Source organism: Phyllobates terribilis, unplaced genomic scaffold (assembly GCF_046119375.1).
Source record: "Phyllobates terribilis strain yellow unplaced genomic scaffold, ASM4611937v1 Scaffold_321__1_contigs__length_2177432, whole genome shotgun sequence".
In the NCBI taxonomy this organism is placed as follows: Eukaryota; Metazoa; Chordata; class Amphibia; order Anura; family Dendrobatidae; genus Phyllobates; species Phyllobates terribilis.
In genome coordinates this window covers 1-18,779 of record NW_027363081.1, presented here as the reverse complement: position 1 = coordinate 18,779, position 18,779 = coordinate 1, and the positions used below count along the sequence as shown (strand labels likewise).

General features: G+C 47.1%; 1 protein-coding gene and 1 long non-coding RNA gene across 3 annotated transcripts in view; one reads left to right on the top strand and one right to left on the bottom strand.

The window, feature by feature from the left end:
* LOC141221143 (uncharacterized) overlaps window positions 1–6,622 on the bottom strand; it is a 28,274-nt gene extending 21,652 nt beyond the window's left edge. The window contains exons 1-5 of one of the 2 annotated variants that reach the window (XM_073666492.1): window positions 6,486–6,537; window positions 3,038–3,123; window positions 1,798–2,672; window positions 1,231–1,341; window positions 750–893 (exon numbers count right to left, since the gene is read on the bottom strand). In XM_073666492.1, the coding sequence (XP_073522593.1) occupies window positions 750–893; window positions 1,231–1,341; window positions 1,798–1,833 (291 nt within the window). In that variant the 5' untranslated portion in view covers window positions 1,834–2,672; window positions 3,038–3,123; window positions 6,486–6,537. Of the gene's footprint in view, window positions 1–749; window positions 894–1,230; window positions 1,342–1,797; window positions 2,673–3,037; window positions 3,124–6,485 lie in introns of both variants that reach the window. The other variant, XM_073666493.1, reaches the window with a different exon arrangement.
* LOC141221144 (uncharacterized) overlaps window positions 1–10,363 on the top strand; it is a 30,882-nt gene extending 20,519 nt beyond the window's left edge. Inside the window, exon 3 of the long non-coding RNA XR_012289193.1 lies at window positions 9,974–10,363. This is a non-coding gene — a long non-coding RNA (uncharacterized lncRNA). The remainder of the gene's footprint in view (window positions 1–9,973) is intronic.
* Window positions 10,364–18,779: the final 8,416 nt, after the last annotated feature.

The window sequence follows — 18,779 nt, the reverse complement described above, 5'->3', positions numbered from 1 at the left end:
CCAACACCTCACTCCTGCCCCCGGTCTCCGGCCAGAAGAGAGGCACCGTGGCAACGCTCCTCCCGGTCAGGTAAGTATGTCAGTATGGCGCCAGAGATCGCAGTATGCGTTGTGTCTACGCATACCGCGATCTCCAGTGCCATACACTCCTCTTACCTGTAAAGGGTCCATGCCTGCTTCTGTCTGGAGCCAGACTGAGCGTCATGCATGCGCAGTCAGGATAGAGATAGAGACACATATATACATGTATATTATACACAGTCACACTGTGGCGGTTGAGGTAGGCACGTGAAGCGACTTAAAATGTCCAGTTTGCTTTATTAAAGCACAATAAAGTGATCCATTAAGTGATATGAATTTTTTAGCAAGAGGTAGACTTATGAGGGCCACTTGTGTTGGCACATTATAAGTATGTCCATTTAATATACTTTATTTGGAAGCCAAATAAATCTAAAAGGATAATTATGTGCAATGTAGAAAGAATGACAGATGTAGAATTACATGAAGAACACGGCAGCCAATCACACAGCTCATCCGCTCTAGCACTGTAGATATTGTTTAACACAGGTACTATAGTAAATGGCGACCAAATTGGTGAAAGGGAACCACCCATTAGATAGTTATGAATAATAATCCATATTATGATATAAAAAGTTTTTAAAGACAATATGGACATTTTTTGATAAAGGTGGGTTGAATCGGTGATCTAACCTCCAATTGTCAACATGTTTTGAAACACAATCCATTACCTCTCCAGCTATAGGGTGGTTTCTATGCTCTGACAGTTTTGGAAACTGAACAACATAACAGTGTAAAACTTTGTTGTCTTTTGTAATCTCTTGATTCATTTTTTTAGATGCCATTCTTTTGTGCCAAGCTGTGTTTCTTGTGATCTAAAAAAACAAAAAAAAAAAGAAAAATACATAGATGTAGTTTCCTTTCTCTTGACTATTTTGTGAAACTAAGCCATTTTATAAAAAAGTTAAAAGGAACATTCACATATTAGAAACTAATAGTTGAGGCATCAAGCAGTGCTCAGCATTAAAAAAAAAAAGATAAATGGACTAAAATGTGGCTCAAAATTGTAACTATAAAAAATAAAGCTTTGAGAAAACAAGACACACTCAGCCACAAATATGTCAAATTATAAATGTGGTGCAAGGAATTAATTAAAACACAATGTAAAATTTGTTTATTGGGAGGAGGTTACACATCAACTTTGTTACATACCTGAAAATCCGGATATCTTATGATATGATATACATATATTTTGGCAGGACAATCCATTTTTTTAGTGGCCTGGATTAGCTTTCTACATTTTATGTAACCATGATCACCAGTCTGCAGGAAGAGCATGGAAATTTTACAAAGATTAAAACCAAAATATTTTCAAAGACAAAATATCCAAATTCTCTCATGTGACATTGGGGGAATACATGACCTTTTGTTATTGTTGGTGGCCACTAGGAGGTAAGGCATTCTTCAGGGAGGAGGAAAGGGGGGGGGGTGAATTCATAATTTTTGGAAAAACCATGATAAATGTTACATAAACTAAAAGCATAAATTTTAAAACCGTACACGGAAGTACCCATATAGGATGTTTATCTAGAGCAGTACATTTTCAGTATGTAATAGATGTAAATAGGCTAATGTGTAGATGCATTATGGGTAACACATGACTTGTAACGCAATTTGACTGCACATCAAACCTGCAGGTCTGTAAATAGCATTAGAAATCATGATGACAGCTTACCTTTAAATAACAAACAGTAATAGTATGCTTATAAATGTCATTACCTTTTTATATATCATCTTCATATTAAGTGGATCCATAATTGATTGTAGTGCAATCTGATGTACTGTGCTGATTGTAGTGTGGTCATCTCAAAGAAACTTTGTAGGAAGAGGGCAGGAAGATGTAGGACAAGCAGATTTGACTGAGTGAATGGTGTTTCCACTGTAATTGAACAGCTTGCCCACCGCACACCAGGTCATAACATGGACGTCAGACATATTGCCATCCGGAACCAGAGACAAAGAAGACTTAACTACGATGCAAGTTCAGATTGTGTGTCTTGTTTATCATTTATAAAGGTTTAATGTTATATATCAAATGTACTGAGTATATGAGGGGTCGGCATGTATTATTCTGGACATGGTGTGTAGTATTTATGAACTTTGAAGTGTACTATGTGGTCAGTATACATTAATAATTCTGTTATCTGTTTATAAAGGTGTAGTTTTAATTTGGAGTCTGATTATCTAAATTGAGTTTATGATCTGGAGCATTTTGCCCTGATTCCATATTTTTGCTGTGGTGTATGTATGTATTAACATTATTCCGGCACAATCTGATGATCATCATGTTTTATTGTTTTTTTCAATTAAAAAAACAACCCGGCTAGCAAGAGTTCAATCATTCTACAAATGTGTGCCATTGATATAGGAGACTAAGCCCACAGATGAAGCGTTGATTAAAACGTCATTTGTTCTAAAGTATGTTGTAGCCATAGTATTGCGGGTGGACAGGTTCGCTCTTGCTCTACAATGTCAAAGCAGGAAGTTGAATGGAAAGTTTGTCTTGTAAGTCGAAAGACTAAGAGGAGCCCAAAACATCTTTATATCAAAATCTGTAGAGACGAATCACATTAAGGAGTTGTCATGTTTCACAGCTAATTTGAGAAAGAAAAAATAAGAATAAAAAAAAAATAATCAAGACAAGATGACACCTGGTACCATTTTTTTTTTTAATTTTGTGATATTAACAATGTGATATTAACAATGTTCATTTTAGAGAGTTGTAGTTAAATACAAAACGCAACCTTGAATTAGTTCAAACAGAGCGTTTGTGCTCCGTTTTTGGTGCAGTTTCTGCATCAAAAAACAGATCATTTTTGGAAAAAAAGCATCAAATGCATCATGCGTCTGTGTTGCTTTTTTGCTCCATTTTATTAATGCTGCACTTTTGCTTTTTCAAAGCAAAAATGCAGTACTAATCCATAAAGGGCAGGGAGGACACAGGCAGACACTTTATTACCTTCCCCAATGTCCGGTGTCCAGCGATGAGTTGTTTCCAGGTTTTGCACAGTAACAGGTCACCTGACAGTCACATGGCCAGGTCCACTGAACGTTTGTCGCGTGGAAAGTGCAGTAAAAAAAAAAAAATAAAATAAAAAAAAAAAAAACATCAAAGGGACTGTGTGAATACCAATCTGTGTTGTTGTTTTTTTTTTTTTTTTTTTTTTTTTTTTTTTATGTATAATGAAGAAAGCGCAGCAGAAAAATGGAGCAGTAATTGACGCTCATTTTGTGGATGCACTTTCTGCGCCACTAATACAGCAGTCAACAACGCTGACGTCTGCACGGCAAATTGAAAATCACATTCACTTTGCTGGCAGACGCAGTGACTGATCCGTTTTTGGTGCAGTTTTCCAAGGAGGAAAAAAAACAAAACAAAACGGATCAAAAAAGATCACTGTGAATGAGACCCAAGAAGAAAAGTGGTGGAATGATAGACATCTTGCTAGTATGTAAATTTGGCAAAAAATGAAACTATCAAAACATCTTGATTTATTTAGTATGGAGTATGAACACCATGTGCAGACATCCCTGCTCTTACAGCCTCAGCTGCCATCACTAAGGTTATTAACAGGAACCTGTCAGGTCGTTTTTACCCCCTAACCTATCACTACCTGTCCCCTGCACCTTCCTAGCACATCCCTAACCATCTTCGTCTGACCTAAAACTGCCCTATATTGGCTGTGAAAAAGGAAGGTGCAGGGACAGGTAGTGATAGGTTAGGGAGTAAAAAACGACCTGACAGGTTCCCTTTAAATGGTCATCTGGGAAGGTTCTGCCACCTGGACCCGGCAGCGACGCGAGAAGACTCCACGGACCCGGCAGCGACGCGAGAAGACTCCACGGACCCGGCAGCGACGCGAGAAGACTCCACGGACCCGGCAGCGACGCGAGAAGACTCCACGGACCCGGCAGCGACGCGAGAAGACTCCACGGACCCGGCAGCGACGCGAGAAGACTCCACGGACCCGGCAGCGACGCGAGAAGACTCCACGGACCCGGCAGCGACGCGAGAAGACTCCACGGACCCGGCAGCGACGCGAGAAGACTCCACGGACCCGGCAGCGACGCGAGAAGACTCCACAGACCCGGCAGTGACGCGAGAAGACTCCACGGACCCGGCAGTGACGCGAGAAGACTCCACGGACCCGGCAGCGACGCGAGAAGACTCCACGGACCCGGCAGCGACGCGAGAAGACTCCACGGACCCGGCAGCGACGCGAGAAGACTCCACGGACCCGGCAGCGACGCAAATATATTTAGGCCACACAGGTTGCTCATACTAGTTTGAGGAACATGAAGCCTGGCTTTGTCATGTGTAAAAAACTGCTCCTGGGAGACTTTGGAAAAATGGCCGCACCACTGCTTACACATGAAAAATAAAGGTAACGCCAAGCTGTTAATTCACCTGAAATGAAGACTAGAGGGGTCTAGCTACCATAGATTATGCCACTGTACCATAATCCACGGAGTAGGACTGGTGTGACTATAAGCGTGGGTAGCTGTGCATGTGATACTCTATACAGAATTAAGCAAAATTAGGCCCATAGGATGTCAGATGGCCTCCTACAGCAGAACATCTCTATACATCATCATTTATCTATCTCTGCACATCTTTTACACAAACCATTCATTTCTTTATCATGTATTTGTTACGTTATGTGTCAGACAGATGTCACACGGATCACATTTGTGTGCGGTGTGTCATCTGTGCTAGTTGCAAAAAAAACTGACTTGTCTCCGTGTGGATCACATGGACACGTGCATGGTTAACAGGGACATGGTCTGTAAAAATATACAGCTATGAAGATCCTCATTGATTTTAATTCGTATGCGTGTGAACGTGTCTCCAGAACTTGTGAAAATGGACACCACACGTACTGGATACATAGACATGTGAAGCAGGACTAAGATGCAGCAGGATGAAGATACGGGAAGGAGTGGTTTCGGTGGAGTTTTGAGTGAGTTGCCTCACAGGCCAGTGCAATGCATGATGGAAATTGTAGTAATAGAAGCAGAAAGTCAGGGGAGGAAGATGTCAATTAACCCCATCAGAGATTTATCAGCAATGAGGATGTATTGTTAGAGCATGATCAAAAGATAATATTGCTAAAATAAAATAATGGAGAGGCACATAATAGCAAGATTTCTGAACAAAAAAAAAAAAGTTATGGTACTGGACAACCTCTAATCTTTGATAACTCCAAAAAAGAAACTGCATCTGGGTAAGGTCTGGTGAGTGTTGTGTCCATTCATCCAGGCCTAGTCATATGCATCTGCACAGTACAGGAGCGCACACAACTGTGGTACAAACACAGCCACCACGTGACAATGCATAGTTCTCAGTGATTTTGGACAGACTGTCAGGGTTCTTCTCGTTCATAGGAAGTTGACTGGCAAATATATGTGTGTAGTGTTTTAAACATTTTTAGTCATTAAAAAAGACATACATCTATAAAATTGTAACACTATATTTACATTTTTATTACATAATCTATTTTAGTACATAAATATAAAATCTAATGAAGACATCTATATCGAAAGTCAAAAAAATTTGTATATATTATACTAAAATATATATAATAAAATGAGAACACACACCTTGGTGCTGCATATTTGCACAGACCATGGATCTAACACTATATTCATGAGCTGTGAATGCTTATGCTAGCGTAATTATGGCCTAACCTCATTTTTGGGTACACCATTTTTTTTTGTATCAGGGTAACTTCTGTGAAGGAAATTAGGTAATGAACTTTGTTCCCTATTCTGAGAACTGAACCTTGGTAATCTGTCTATTAGACTTATTTTGGGAACAATATTGGGCTGTAAATAACGATAAATCCAGCATTGTAGATCCATTAAAATCTAAAAAACTTTAAGCCATGAGCTGAATTACAACAATTCAGTCACAATCCATCAAGCAAAAAAGGATTTAAAAAATCTGATGTTTTGTTGCGGAAAGACATATCTATTTGCATCTGGAACATGCCTCACAGCATGATGCGTGCACTCATGGAAGTGGGGAGCTGACTTCTGTATGTTTTCAGAATTTTGTTGTGGTAGGATATTTAGTTATTGCGCTTGGTTAAGATACAGCTTTTACATACTAAGTTTAGTTCTGAGGCAATAACTATAAAGGAAGTTTGGATTGATACAGTATTTATGTAACAAGGCAGGTACTTGTACTGGAGTTATAGGACAAGATTTGTAATGTCTTATTTCCATGACCGTGTTATGAAACCCGCACACCTATGATGCACAATGTGCAATAATATCTATATAACAGATAGATTTAGGATATTGCTAACTAGGTGCACTCTGAAATTTTAACCAGTATATCATCAGGATTAGTAAAGAGCCAATATAATAAGTTGAACTACTTTATAATACAAATTTAATTGTACCTGTTTTTGATGTGTCGCCTGGACATATCGCTTTTTTTGTGGAAGAGCCAAATCCTTTCCAAGATGGCAGCATAACACTTTTCTTCCAGCAATGCCAAAAGGTACTCCGGTATATTCAAGTAGAGACACATTTTTAACTCGTGGACCGTGCCAATGTATTGAGATTTTAGAAGAAGGTCTAAAAGCTAAAACAATACAAGTTTTAAAACATTTATATGGATAAGTTTGTGAACTTACTGGAAAATCAGTCATTGGGAGACAAGTAACCACGCTCTGCCATCTACAAGGCTGACACTGAGAAATATACTTAAAGAAAAAAAAGAAAAAAACAGCTACTTCTCAAAAGGATACACGTGCCTACTGGCACCAAGTTAATCTGAAAAAGTGAGAAATTTGAAATGGGAACAATTAGGGATGAGTGAACTGGACTTTTATAGTTTGGTGTTAGAAAAGTTTGGGGAAGTCTGTGTTTGGTACTGTGTTCAGAGTTCCGGTGCTTTAAGTATGCAAATCACAGGAGTGGGCATCGCTTGCTGCGGGTACACTCAGTGCGAGCCAATTGCAGTGTTTGATCTGCTGCTTTGAGGGTAAAATAAGAGTGATCGGATGTAGTGTGTACCAAAAAAAAATAAAAAAATTACAAAGCCTTGCCCTCCCTCCCCCCGTGTTTCGCTTATGGCAGGCTTTGTGTGGGCAAAGAGCCGAACGACCCAATCAGTGACTTTCAATGAGGTTCAGGTCAAATTTGGTTGCAGAACAGAACTTTGTAAGGCTGATTTCACATCAGCGTTTTGAGCCTTTTGCAGCAGATCTGGCAGCCTTGCCGCATTACAGGTCACTTGCGGCAAGCCCCATTCATTCCCTATGGGACTTGTGGTCGGGTGCGGCAATTGCAGTTTTGCCAGATACGGCAAATCCGGCACTTGCGGCAAGTTAAAAACAAAAACGCTAGCAGCGTTTTTAATTGCTGCAAGTGCCGGACCCGGCAAAACCGCAAGTCCTATAGGGAATGAATGGGGCTTGCCACAAGTGACCCATTATGCGACAAAGCTGCCAGATCTGCCGTAAAAGGCTCAAAACGCTGATGCGAAAGGTGCGTAAGAAGTCAAGCTGAGCCACCAGAACCTGAACCTCCACAAGTCTGATCAGTAGTAACAATAAAAGAAACAATGGGAACAAGTCACAAAACACATGAAACACCCAAGGAGATATTCTGTTAACACCTCTACGACCTGTGACGTACTGGGTACATACTAGGTTGCCTCCCTCCCTTTTATGCTGGCTCACATCATTCCCTGCACATACTGGCTGATCTGATCAGCTGATATGTGTAGCTAACAGTTGTGGGTGCATAGGAGATAAACCCACACCTCTTAACCCCTTAGATCAAGACGTCAAACAAGGACAGCGCAATCGAAGGCTACATTCACATGCTGCATTTGCGCTGCGTTTTTTTGAGGATCCGCAAAACAGATGTGCTTTTCTAAAAAAAAAAAAACAAAAAAAAAAACACATCACCATTCACACCAGTGCGCTATTCAGGATGTGCTTTTTTTGAGCCCATACTACAATGTGGGCAATGGAAAACACATCCTCAAAAGCGCAAAAATAATTGTTCATTCTTTCTGAGGATCCGCTTTGCAGTGAAAACGCATCCTCAAAAATACGGAGTGTCGGAACGCAAACTTGGAAAATGTCTTGGCTGGGAAAAAAAAATTAAACAGGAGCTGGGATCGGCGGGCGCTGGGCGGGCCCCTGTACATCCGGGTCCCGTCACGCCCCTGCTTTTACTGTTATGTAAGTGGTGGAAAAAAAATGAAGTTTTTAAAGAAAAATAATTACACTTTTGCGCCAATTTCGGTGACCCGTAGCGTTCTCATTTTTCAGGATGAGGGTGATTGCTTATTTTTTGCGGCTTGAGCTGACGCTTCTAACGATACCATTTTTGAGTACATCCGATGTTTTGATCGCCCATTATTGCATTGTATTGCAATGTTGAAGTGACCAAAAAAAAACCCTGGAAGTTTAGGCGTTTTTTTTTCCGCTCCGCAGTTTACAGATCTGATGAATTGATTTTATACTTTGATAGATCGGGCATTTCTGACCAAAATGTGTATTTAATATTTATTTTCAATGGGGCAAAAGGGGGGCATTTGAAATTATTATTTTTTTTCATATCTGTAAAAAAATTTGATTTTTTCTTTGTTACACTGGCCCCTAGGGGACCTCAGCGTTGCAGACTACGATCGCTTCTCTTATGTTCAGATTAGCTACTGCACGTCTGTACACAAGAGAAATGATCCTTTTCTGGCGGCAACGTCACTCAGACTTTGCTGGCAGGAAGCTATTGCAGACAGCATCCGGGGAGATCACAGGACCCCAGTTGGTCGAGGTAACAGCCTATGGGGAACGGTGCGATCCCCGACAGTGATTGCCAACACGATCCAAAGGATTAACAGCACAAATCCGATCGCTGATCAGATCGGTGCTGTTAGCTACACATGTTAGCTGATCAGATCAGCTGAGATGTGGGTGATGATGCCATCTGAGAGCGTGAGGGGGCGGGACATGGCCAAGGACGTATATATACATCCTTGGTTGTGATTGTGTTAAAAACTTTGGTATTTTTACCACCACTTACATAAAGTAAACGTTTGGTATCTACGAACACGTACCGACCTGAGGCATCATACAGTCACATCAGTTTTACCATATAGTGAAGATTGTAGACAGATTTTTATAATAAAAAAAAAAGTTGTGAAATTGACTTTTTTGGGCAATTTAACCGTACTTGGAAATTTAACGTTTTTCTGTACACTATATGGTTAAATAAATGATGTCATTCAAAACTACAACTCGTCCTGCAAGCCCTCATTTGGCTATATTGATGGAAAAATAAAAATAAATAAGTTATGGTTTTTGAAAGAAAGGGAAAAAAAAAAATAAAAAGAAAATAGCAAAGGTGTTTCCACCCACACAACCTAAAAATTAAGTAACTTTACTATGTTTACATAAAATAAAAATATGCAATGTGCATAAATGAACGTCAAACATCATACTAACACAATTCATTTAATAAATTATGTAATTTTAGTTTAAAACACATACCTTCATCTCCAAAGTTTTTTTGTTTTTCTAAAACAATGAAATTTGATGTTGTGCTCTCTTCAAAATCAGTAATAGCTTGTGCTACAGCATCTAAGGATTCAAAGGTCTGTATCACTTGGATTTCTGAAGACTCTCGAAACACCTAGTAAAGTACGGCTAATTAGTCATGGCCAATAGTACAATGTGAACATCAGGCTTTTAATTATGATTGAATATAGATATGTTCTTTCTATATTAAACAAATTTATCCAATTCATTATATATTCTAGGAGTCAGTCGGTCCAGTTTTATACAGACTCCAACTCCACAGCTCTGCACACTGCCAGTGCTTTGTTTTGTTGAGGGGCTTTTAACCTCTTTGTGCTTCCTGTCCCCATTAGGGTGTGGAGACAACCTCCATATGCTGTCATGGAAGGTTCCTAGAAACTGAATTAACGGTAAGAATAATTCTATTTTTGAGGGTTTTAAGCTGCACCAGATTATAAAATGAACCCCAAATTTAAATAAAATATATATTTTTGGGGACTGTCTTATAATCTCAATGTCCATTTTATAGTCAATGTAGCTTACCAAGGAGAGAGGGGGGCGCAATGGAGCGACGTCACAGGAGGCAGGGTCCCTGCTGAAGGAAGTTAGCGGGGGCACAACGCTGCAGGCTCAAGCATGGGGCATGTCGCCGGCATGAGGCGTGCGACATTAATCGCCCACCAGTGGAAGTGACGGGCTTAATGAAAATGGCAGCAGAGAGCAGATAACTCAATCTGTGAGAGCACTGCCTCTGCAGACATTTTCCTTAACACCATTCCTTTGACTGCCTGAAAATCAATGGCACCAACCTCGTGCGCCCGACACCCCCCCCTCCTACCTGCAGCACTGCCCAACGTTGCACTCGCTCACTTCCTTCAGCAGAAACCATGCCTCCTGTGACCCAGATACACCACCCGCTAAGCTATATCTGGATTATAAAATGCACCCCCATTTTTCAAACAAAAAAGTGTCTTATAATCAAAAAAATATGGTATATTTTCTGTGAAGCTTTGAAACACTGCAAAGAAAAAGTAAACCTGGATACAATCGTCAAGCTAGAATGCAATTCATGCTGACTGTTTTGAGCAGCATGAGTCATATGACAGATTACCTTTAACATAAGGAACAAAATAATTTTTTAAAAATATAAAATGATACCTTGATTTTGTCTGTCTCCTTAGAAATATTTTCTACGTCAGTTCCTTCGGTACCCACTCCATCAGGTGAAATAGAGACCTTGACCTGATTATCAGTCATTACTGCTTCCTAGAAGAAAAGTGATGTGTAAAAAACAAAAAAAAAAAAAAAAAAAGGGATGGTGCAAAACACCCCCAAAGCAAAAAAAAAAAAAAATACCTTCTTGTTGTCTACATCCACTTCTTTACAATCAACAGCTTGTCCCAACTGCAAACCAGAGCTGTTTTCAGCCATTTCAATTGTACCTATAGTGAATTTAAAGAAAAATAAAAAAATAGGTAGATCTGGCAAAGAATAATATCTACATTAAATCTTTAGGTCATCTATACTTGTTTAGGTTGACTTCATGTCCTTGCAGCTGTGTATCTGCAATAGCTTGTCACAGCAAAAGTACAGAGAGCGTCCCCTGCCTCCCAAACACACTGGTGTCACTGGTCATTCAATGGATGGAGCCAAGCATTGATTCTCAGAGGAAGGTTTACGGAGGGCAGCCAGATAAGAAAACCTGGGCTGGAATAAGGACAATGCAGTAATAGTGCCGCAACAACAATATTTTTGTGTTGTTGAACCACCATGTTACTACAACACATAAATAGAATTGTTTACATCCATAGGTAGGCTAGCCCAGGGCTGTCTGTGACTGCGCTCCAGGCTGTCAAACCTGGAAAAGCAGTTGTGCAAAACAACAAGATCAATAATACCCAACATCACAGCCAAACCAAAGAGAAGCAGCTCCAGCCACCAAAGTAGGGGGAGGGGGGGGGGGGGGAGTTAATTGTTTGACTTAATATAGTAGGGGAAGTGTACAGGTGATAAGTTTGTGAGGCCCCTGAATGATAATAAAATGGCCCACGGCAGGAAAGAGGTTGCCCACCCCTGGCCTAGACCTTTAGGAGGTAGGGAAATAGGATTTCTATTCGCCTACTTTGAAAATGCCTTTCCAGATGGTCCCATTCCCTGGATAAAATAGTTTCAAACTCATTGTGGTAAGAAAACAACCGAGGGGTATGATTTGCCTTTTGAAAGATACCAAAGGCTCTGTGGGAAGCACTTCATCTTCCTTGACCTTAAGTGTCTGGTTGACTACTAAGATCAGACTGTTCACCATATCCTGAAGCTTGGATGGCCCGGTCAGAGTCTAGATCAGAGTCCAACTTAGTCAGAAGCCTGAACAGCCTGCAGCTTGAACGATGAAGAGCAATAGACAGATGTCAACCTGGAAAATGTGGAAGTCCAGGGAGAACCAGAAGAGTAACTGGAGGGTGTCTGCTCTTTGGATCTTCTATGCGATCTGCACTGACGGAGTGCATCAGGAAGGAAAACCGAAATACCTCGTGGAGCATTCAGAACACAAGAGGTGGCTGAAAAATTAAAGTATATTTTGGATTGAAAGACACACTTTCCCCCAAAATTGGGGTGGGAGCACTCGCGGTATAAACTTTAGCTGAGAGAAAAAAGTAAACTGATTGGCAGGCAGAGAAGGAAAAAATCCGCAAGAAGAGGGAGCGTGGCAAGACTGCAAAGCAGTGTGACCATGGGGGAGTAAGCCTCCGTGAAGTGGAGAACCCTACTGGAAACGCTACAGCTCCACTCATTCATTGCTTACAAAGGGCTGCGGAAGTAAAGCCCCCGTCTCACATAGCGAGATCGCTGCTGTGTCACGGTTTTGGTGACGCAACAGCGACCTCACAAGCGATGTCGCTATGTGTGACACTTTGCAGTGATCAGGCCCCTGCTGTGAGGTCGCTGATCGCTGCAAGGTGTCCTGGACCATTTTTTGGTCGTTGGCCTCCCGCTGGCCAGCACACATCGCTGTGTGTGACCAGCGGGACCAACGATCAGGCTGGTATCCATGGTAAACATCGGGTTACTAGGGGCACGCGCGCACTTAGTAACTAAGTAACTTAGTAACTAAGTGCGCGTGCCCCTAGTAACCCGATGTTTATCATGGATACGACTCTGCTAAGGTGAACGGTAACCTCCCGCGCACCGTAGCAGAGTGGTATCCATGGTAAACATCGGGTTACTAGGGGCACGCGCGCACTTAGTAACCCGCTGTTTACCATGGTTACGAGCCTGCTCCTGCTTCAGCAGCAGGCTGGTAACCGGAGCAGGGCATCGTGGAAAGATTCCCCTGATCGCTGGTGAGCCTACCTGTTTGACAGCTCACCAGCGATGTATTAGCGATGCAGCAACGATCCCTGACAGGTCGTATCGTTGTCGGGATCGCTGCTGCATTGCTTAGTGTGACGGGGCCTTAAGTGGAACAGATTCACTGGCCTGCTGAAAGGAGCCCTGGGATAGGAGATACACAAATCCCCAACTACACTTGTGTGAGATATGTTTAACCCAGGTGTACTTACTGTTCACTGTTGTATGATCTTCCAGCTGGATCCATGGATCCTAGGCTGAAGCCCTGTAGAATGTATGATAGTAACAGAAGCAAATTCCTTTTTATACCACAGTTTTCATAATTTTATTCTGAATTATGTAGGGAGAGGGATTGAGGAAATCCACGTGTCAGACAATCTACAAAGTTACACACAAATTAGGACTCCGGTCCTGTGACATGAAACAATGGCTAACTTATCTTGATTTACCAAAGGAACAATATTTGTAGACTGGCCTAATCAAGAACAGTTCACACTACACAAACGGCCAGATGCTGAGTCATCACACAATCCTCCCCCCTACACACAGACATTTATATGTACCACCACCTTCCTTGTGAAAGCCCCCCTAAGTGCAGCCCTATGCATGTATCATCAGCACAATCTAACTGTAAGATAAATACCATACATCACCCCCTTTTTTAGACTAACCTTTTGCAACATGACCTCTTTCCCAGTGCAATCCCCAACATGCAGCGCCATCATGACTATGCAAAACACACTGCAAGCAGTCCTGTGCAGGCAACATCAGCAAATTCCCTGTGCAACCGCCAACAACATGCAGCAACATACCTGCATAACCCCCTTCACTGTGCAAGCACACCCAAGAAGCAGCCCTGTGTATGCACCATCACCCCTTTTCCTGTGGAAGACAATGAACATGACCCATGCCCCCTCACGCCAGCCACGCAGGCCCCTGGACGCCCCGCTACATGACCCATGCCGCCTCACACCAGCCACGCAGCCCCCTGGACGCCCCTCTACATGACCCATGCCCCCTCACGCCAGCCACACAGCCCCCTGGACGCCCCTCTACATGACTCATGCCCCCTCACGCCAGCCACGCAGCCCCCTGGACGCCCCTCAACATGACCCATGCCCCCCTCACGCCAGCCACGCAGGCCCCTGGACGCCCCTCTACATGACCCATGCCCCCTCACGCCAACCACGCAGCCCCCTGGACGCCCCTCTACATGACCCATGCCCCCTCACGCCAGCCACGCAGCCCTCTGGACGCCCCTCTACATGACCCATGCCCCCTCACGCCAGCCACGCAGCCCCCTGGACGCCCCTCTACATGACCCATGCCTCCTCACGCCAGCCACGCAGCCTCCTGGACGCCCCTCTACATGACCCATGCCCCCTCACGCCAGCCACGCAGCCCCCTGGACGCCCCTCTTCATGACCCATGCCCCCTCACGCCAGCCCCGCTACATGACCCATGCCCCCTCACGCCAGCCACGCAGGCCCCTGGACGCCCCTCTACATGACCCATGCCCCCTCACGCCAACCACGCAGCCCCCTGGACGCCCCTCTACATGACCCATGCCCCCTCACGCCAGCCACGCAGCCCTCTGGACGCCCCTCTACATGACCCATGCCCCCTCACGCCAGCCACGCAGCCCCCTGGACGCCCCTCTACATGCCCCATGCCCCCTCACGCCAGCCACGCAGGCCCCTGGACGCCCCTCTACATGCCCCATGCCCCCTCACGCCAGCCACGCAGCCCCCTGGACGCCCCTCTACATGCCCCATGCCCCCTCACGCCAGCCACGCAGCCCCCTGGACGCCCCTCTACATGCCCCATGCCCCCTCACGCCAGCCACGCAGCCCTCTGGACGCCCCTCTACATGACCCATGCCCCCTCACGCCAGCCACGCAGCCCCCTGGACGCCCCTCTACATGACCCATGCCTCCTCACGCCAGCCACGCAGCCTCCTGGACGCCCCTCTACATGACCCATGCCCCCTCACGCCAGCCACGCAGCCCCCTGGACGCCCCTCTTCATGACCCATGCCCCCTCACGCCAGCCCCGCTACATGACCCATGCCCCCTCACGCCAGCCACGCAGGCCCCTGGACGCCCCTCTACATGACCCATGCCCCCTCACGCCAGCCACGCAGGCCCCTGGACGCCCCTCTACATGACCCATGCCCCCTCACGCCAGCCACGCAGGCCCCTGGACGCCCCTCTACATGACCCATGCCCCCTCACGCCAGCCACGCAGGCCCCTGGACGCCCCTCTACATGACCCATGCCCCCTCACGCCAGCCACGCAGGCCTCTGGACGCCCCTCTACATGACCCATGCCCCCTCACGCCAGCCACGCAGGCCCCTGGACGCCCCTCTACATGCCCCATGCCCCCTCACGCCAGCCACGCAGGCCCCTGGACGCCCCTCTACATGCCCCATGCCCCCTCACGCCAGCCACGCAGCCCCCTGGACGCCCCTCTACATGCCCCATGCCCCCTCACGCCAGCCACGCAGCCCCCTGGACGCCCCTCTACATGCCCCATGCCCCCTCACGCCAGCCACGCAGCCCCCTGGACGCCCCTCTACATGCCCCATGCCCCCTCACGCCAGTCACGCAGCCCCCTGGACGCCCCTCTACATGCCCCATGCCCCGCCACGCAGCCCCCTGGACATGCCCCATGCCCCCTCACGCCAGCCACGCAGCCCCCTGGACGCCCCTGTACATGCCCCATGCCCCCTCACGCCAGCCACGCAGCCCCCTGGACGCCCCTGTACATGCCCCATGCCCCCTCACGCCAGCCACGCAGCCCCCTGGACGCCCCTGTACATGCCCCATGCCCCCTCACGCCAGCCACGCAGCCCCCTGGACGCCCCTCTACATGCCCCATGCCCCCTCACGCCAGCCACGCAGCCCCCTGGACGCCCCTCTACATGCCCCATGCCCCCTCACGCCAGCCACGCAGCCCCCTGGACGCCCCTCTACATGCCCCATGCCCCCTCACGCCAGCCACGCAGCCCCCTGGACGCCCCTCTACATGCCCCATGCCCCCTCACGCCAGCCACGCAGCCCCCTGGACACCCCCCTACATGCCCCATGCCCCCTCACGCCAGCCACGCAGCCCCCTGGACGCCCCTCTACATGACCCATGCGCCCTCACACCAACCACGCAGCCCCCTGGACGCCCCTCTACATGACCCATGCGCCCTCACACCAACCACGCAGCCCCCTGGACGCCCCTCTACATGACCCATGCCCCCTCACACCAGCCACGCAGCCCCCTGGACGCCCCTCTACATGACCCATGCCCCCTCACACCAGCCACGCAGCCCCCTGGACTCCCCTCTACATGACCCATGCCCCCTCACACCAGCCACGCAGCCCCCTGGACTCCCCTCTACATGACCCATGCCCCCTCACACCAGCCACGCAGCCCCCTGGACGCCCCTCTACATGACCCATGCCCCCTCACACCAGCCACGCAGCCCCCTGGACGCCACTCTACATGACCCATGCCCCCTCACACCAGCCACGCAGCCCCCTGGATGCCCCATGCCCCCTCACACCAGCCACGCAGCCCCCTGGTCGCCCCTCTACATGACCCATGCCCCCTCACACCAGCCACGCAGCCCCCTGGACGCCCCTCTACATACCCCATGCCTCCTCACACCAGCCACGCAGCCCTCTGGACGCCCCTCTACATGACCCATGCCCCCTCACACCAGCCACGCAGCCCCCTGGACGCCCCTCTACATACCCCATGCCTCCTCACACCAGCCACGCAGCCCTCTGGACGCCCCTCTACATGACCCATGCCCCCTCACACCAGCCACGCAGCCCCCTGGACGCCCCTCTACATACCCCATGCCTCCTCACACCAGCCACGCAGCCCTCTGGAAGCCCCTCTACATGACCCATGCCCCCTCACACCAGCCACACAGCCCCCTGGACGCCCCTCTACATACCCCATGCCCCCTCACACCAGCCACACAGCCCCCTGGACGCCCCTCTACATACCCCATGCCCCCTCACACCAGCCACGCAGCCCCCTGGAGGCCTCTACAACATTTATTCACATGGTCAGTTCTCCCCACCTCAGTCCACTCCGGATCCGCATCAGTCCTCACAGCAAAACACGAGTTCCTGAGCAGAGTCCTCGCCAGAGCACAGGTTGTTACACAACTCAGTACAGGAACCTCAGCAGAGTCCTGGAGTCCTCTCCACAGCACAACTCAGGAGCAACTACAGAAACAACTACAGGAGCTCCTCATCACCAGTCCTCCCGTCCCCGCACAACATGCGCACTGCTGCGGCTGCACTGCTAATTTCCACTGGGCTGAGAAGGCTCCGCCCCTTCCGGTGACGTCATGATTTCATGATATCACTCCTCCCCCTCAAGAAATCAACTCCAAACTAGACGCTACCGTGGCGGCTCTGCAGGTGGAGGTATGTGGAGACCCCATTACTGGGCGCAGGGGGCATTAACCCCTTCACCACGGAGACTCTTTTGGGGTCTTGTGTTGCCCCTTTATAAGAATCATAAGGTTTTTGTTCTGTTTCCTGTAATAGATACATACGACCCAACTATGGAGACAGGAAGGGAGAAAACGTATTGTTCTCATAGTACAGGACCCCTTTACTGCCCCACAGTGTAATGCCCCCATTATGCCCCTTATGCAGGATGTATGATGCCCCCACACAGTGTAATGCCCCCATTATACCCCTTATGCAGGATGTATGATGCCCCCACACAGTGTAATGCCCCCATTATGCCCCTTATGCAGGATGTGTGATGCCCCCACACAGTATAATGCCCCCATTATGCCCCTTATGCAGTATGTATGATGCCCCCACAGTGTAATGCCCCCATTATGCCCCTTATGCAGGATGTATGATGCCCCCACACAGTGTAATGCCCCCATTATGCCCCTTATGCAATATGTATGATGCCCCACACAGTGTAATGCCCCCATTATGCCCCTTATGCAGGATGTATGATGCCCCCACACAGTGTAATGCCCCCATTATGCCCCTTATGCAGGATGTATAATGCCCCCACACAGTGTAATGCCCCCATTATATCCCTTATGCTGGATGTATGATCCCCCCCACAGTGTAATGCCCCCATTATAACCCTTATGCAGGATGTATGATGCCCCCCACAGTGTAGTGCCCCCATTATACCCCTTATGCTGGATGTATGATCCCCCCCACACAGTGTAATGCCCCCATTATGCCCCTTATGCAGTATGTATGATGCCCCCACACAGTGTAATGCCCCCATTATACCCCTTATGCAGAATGTATGATGCCCCCACACAGTATAATGCCCCCATTATGCCCCTTATGCAATATGTATGATGCCCCACACAGTGTAATGCCCCCATTATGCCCCTTATGCAGGATGTATGATGCCCCCACACAGTGTAATGCCCCCATTATGCCCCTTATGCAGGATGTATGATCCCCCCACACAGTGTAATGCCCCCATTATGCCCCTTATGCAGTATGTATGATGCCTCCACACAGTGTAGTGCCCCCATTATACCCCTTATGCTGGATGTATGATCCCCCCCACACAGTGTAATTCCCCCATTATGCCCCTTATGCAGTATGTATGATGCCCCCCACAGTGTAGTGCCCCCTTTATATCCATTATGCTGGATGTATGATCCCCCCACACAGTGTAATGCCCCCATTATGCCCCTTATGCAGTATGTATGATGCCCCCTTTATATCCATTATGCTGGATGTATGATCCCCACACACAGTGTAATGCCCCCATTATGCCCCTTATGCAGGATGTATGATGCCCCCACA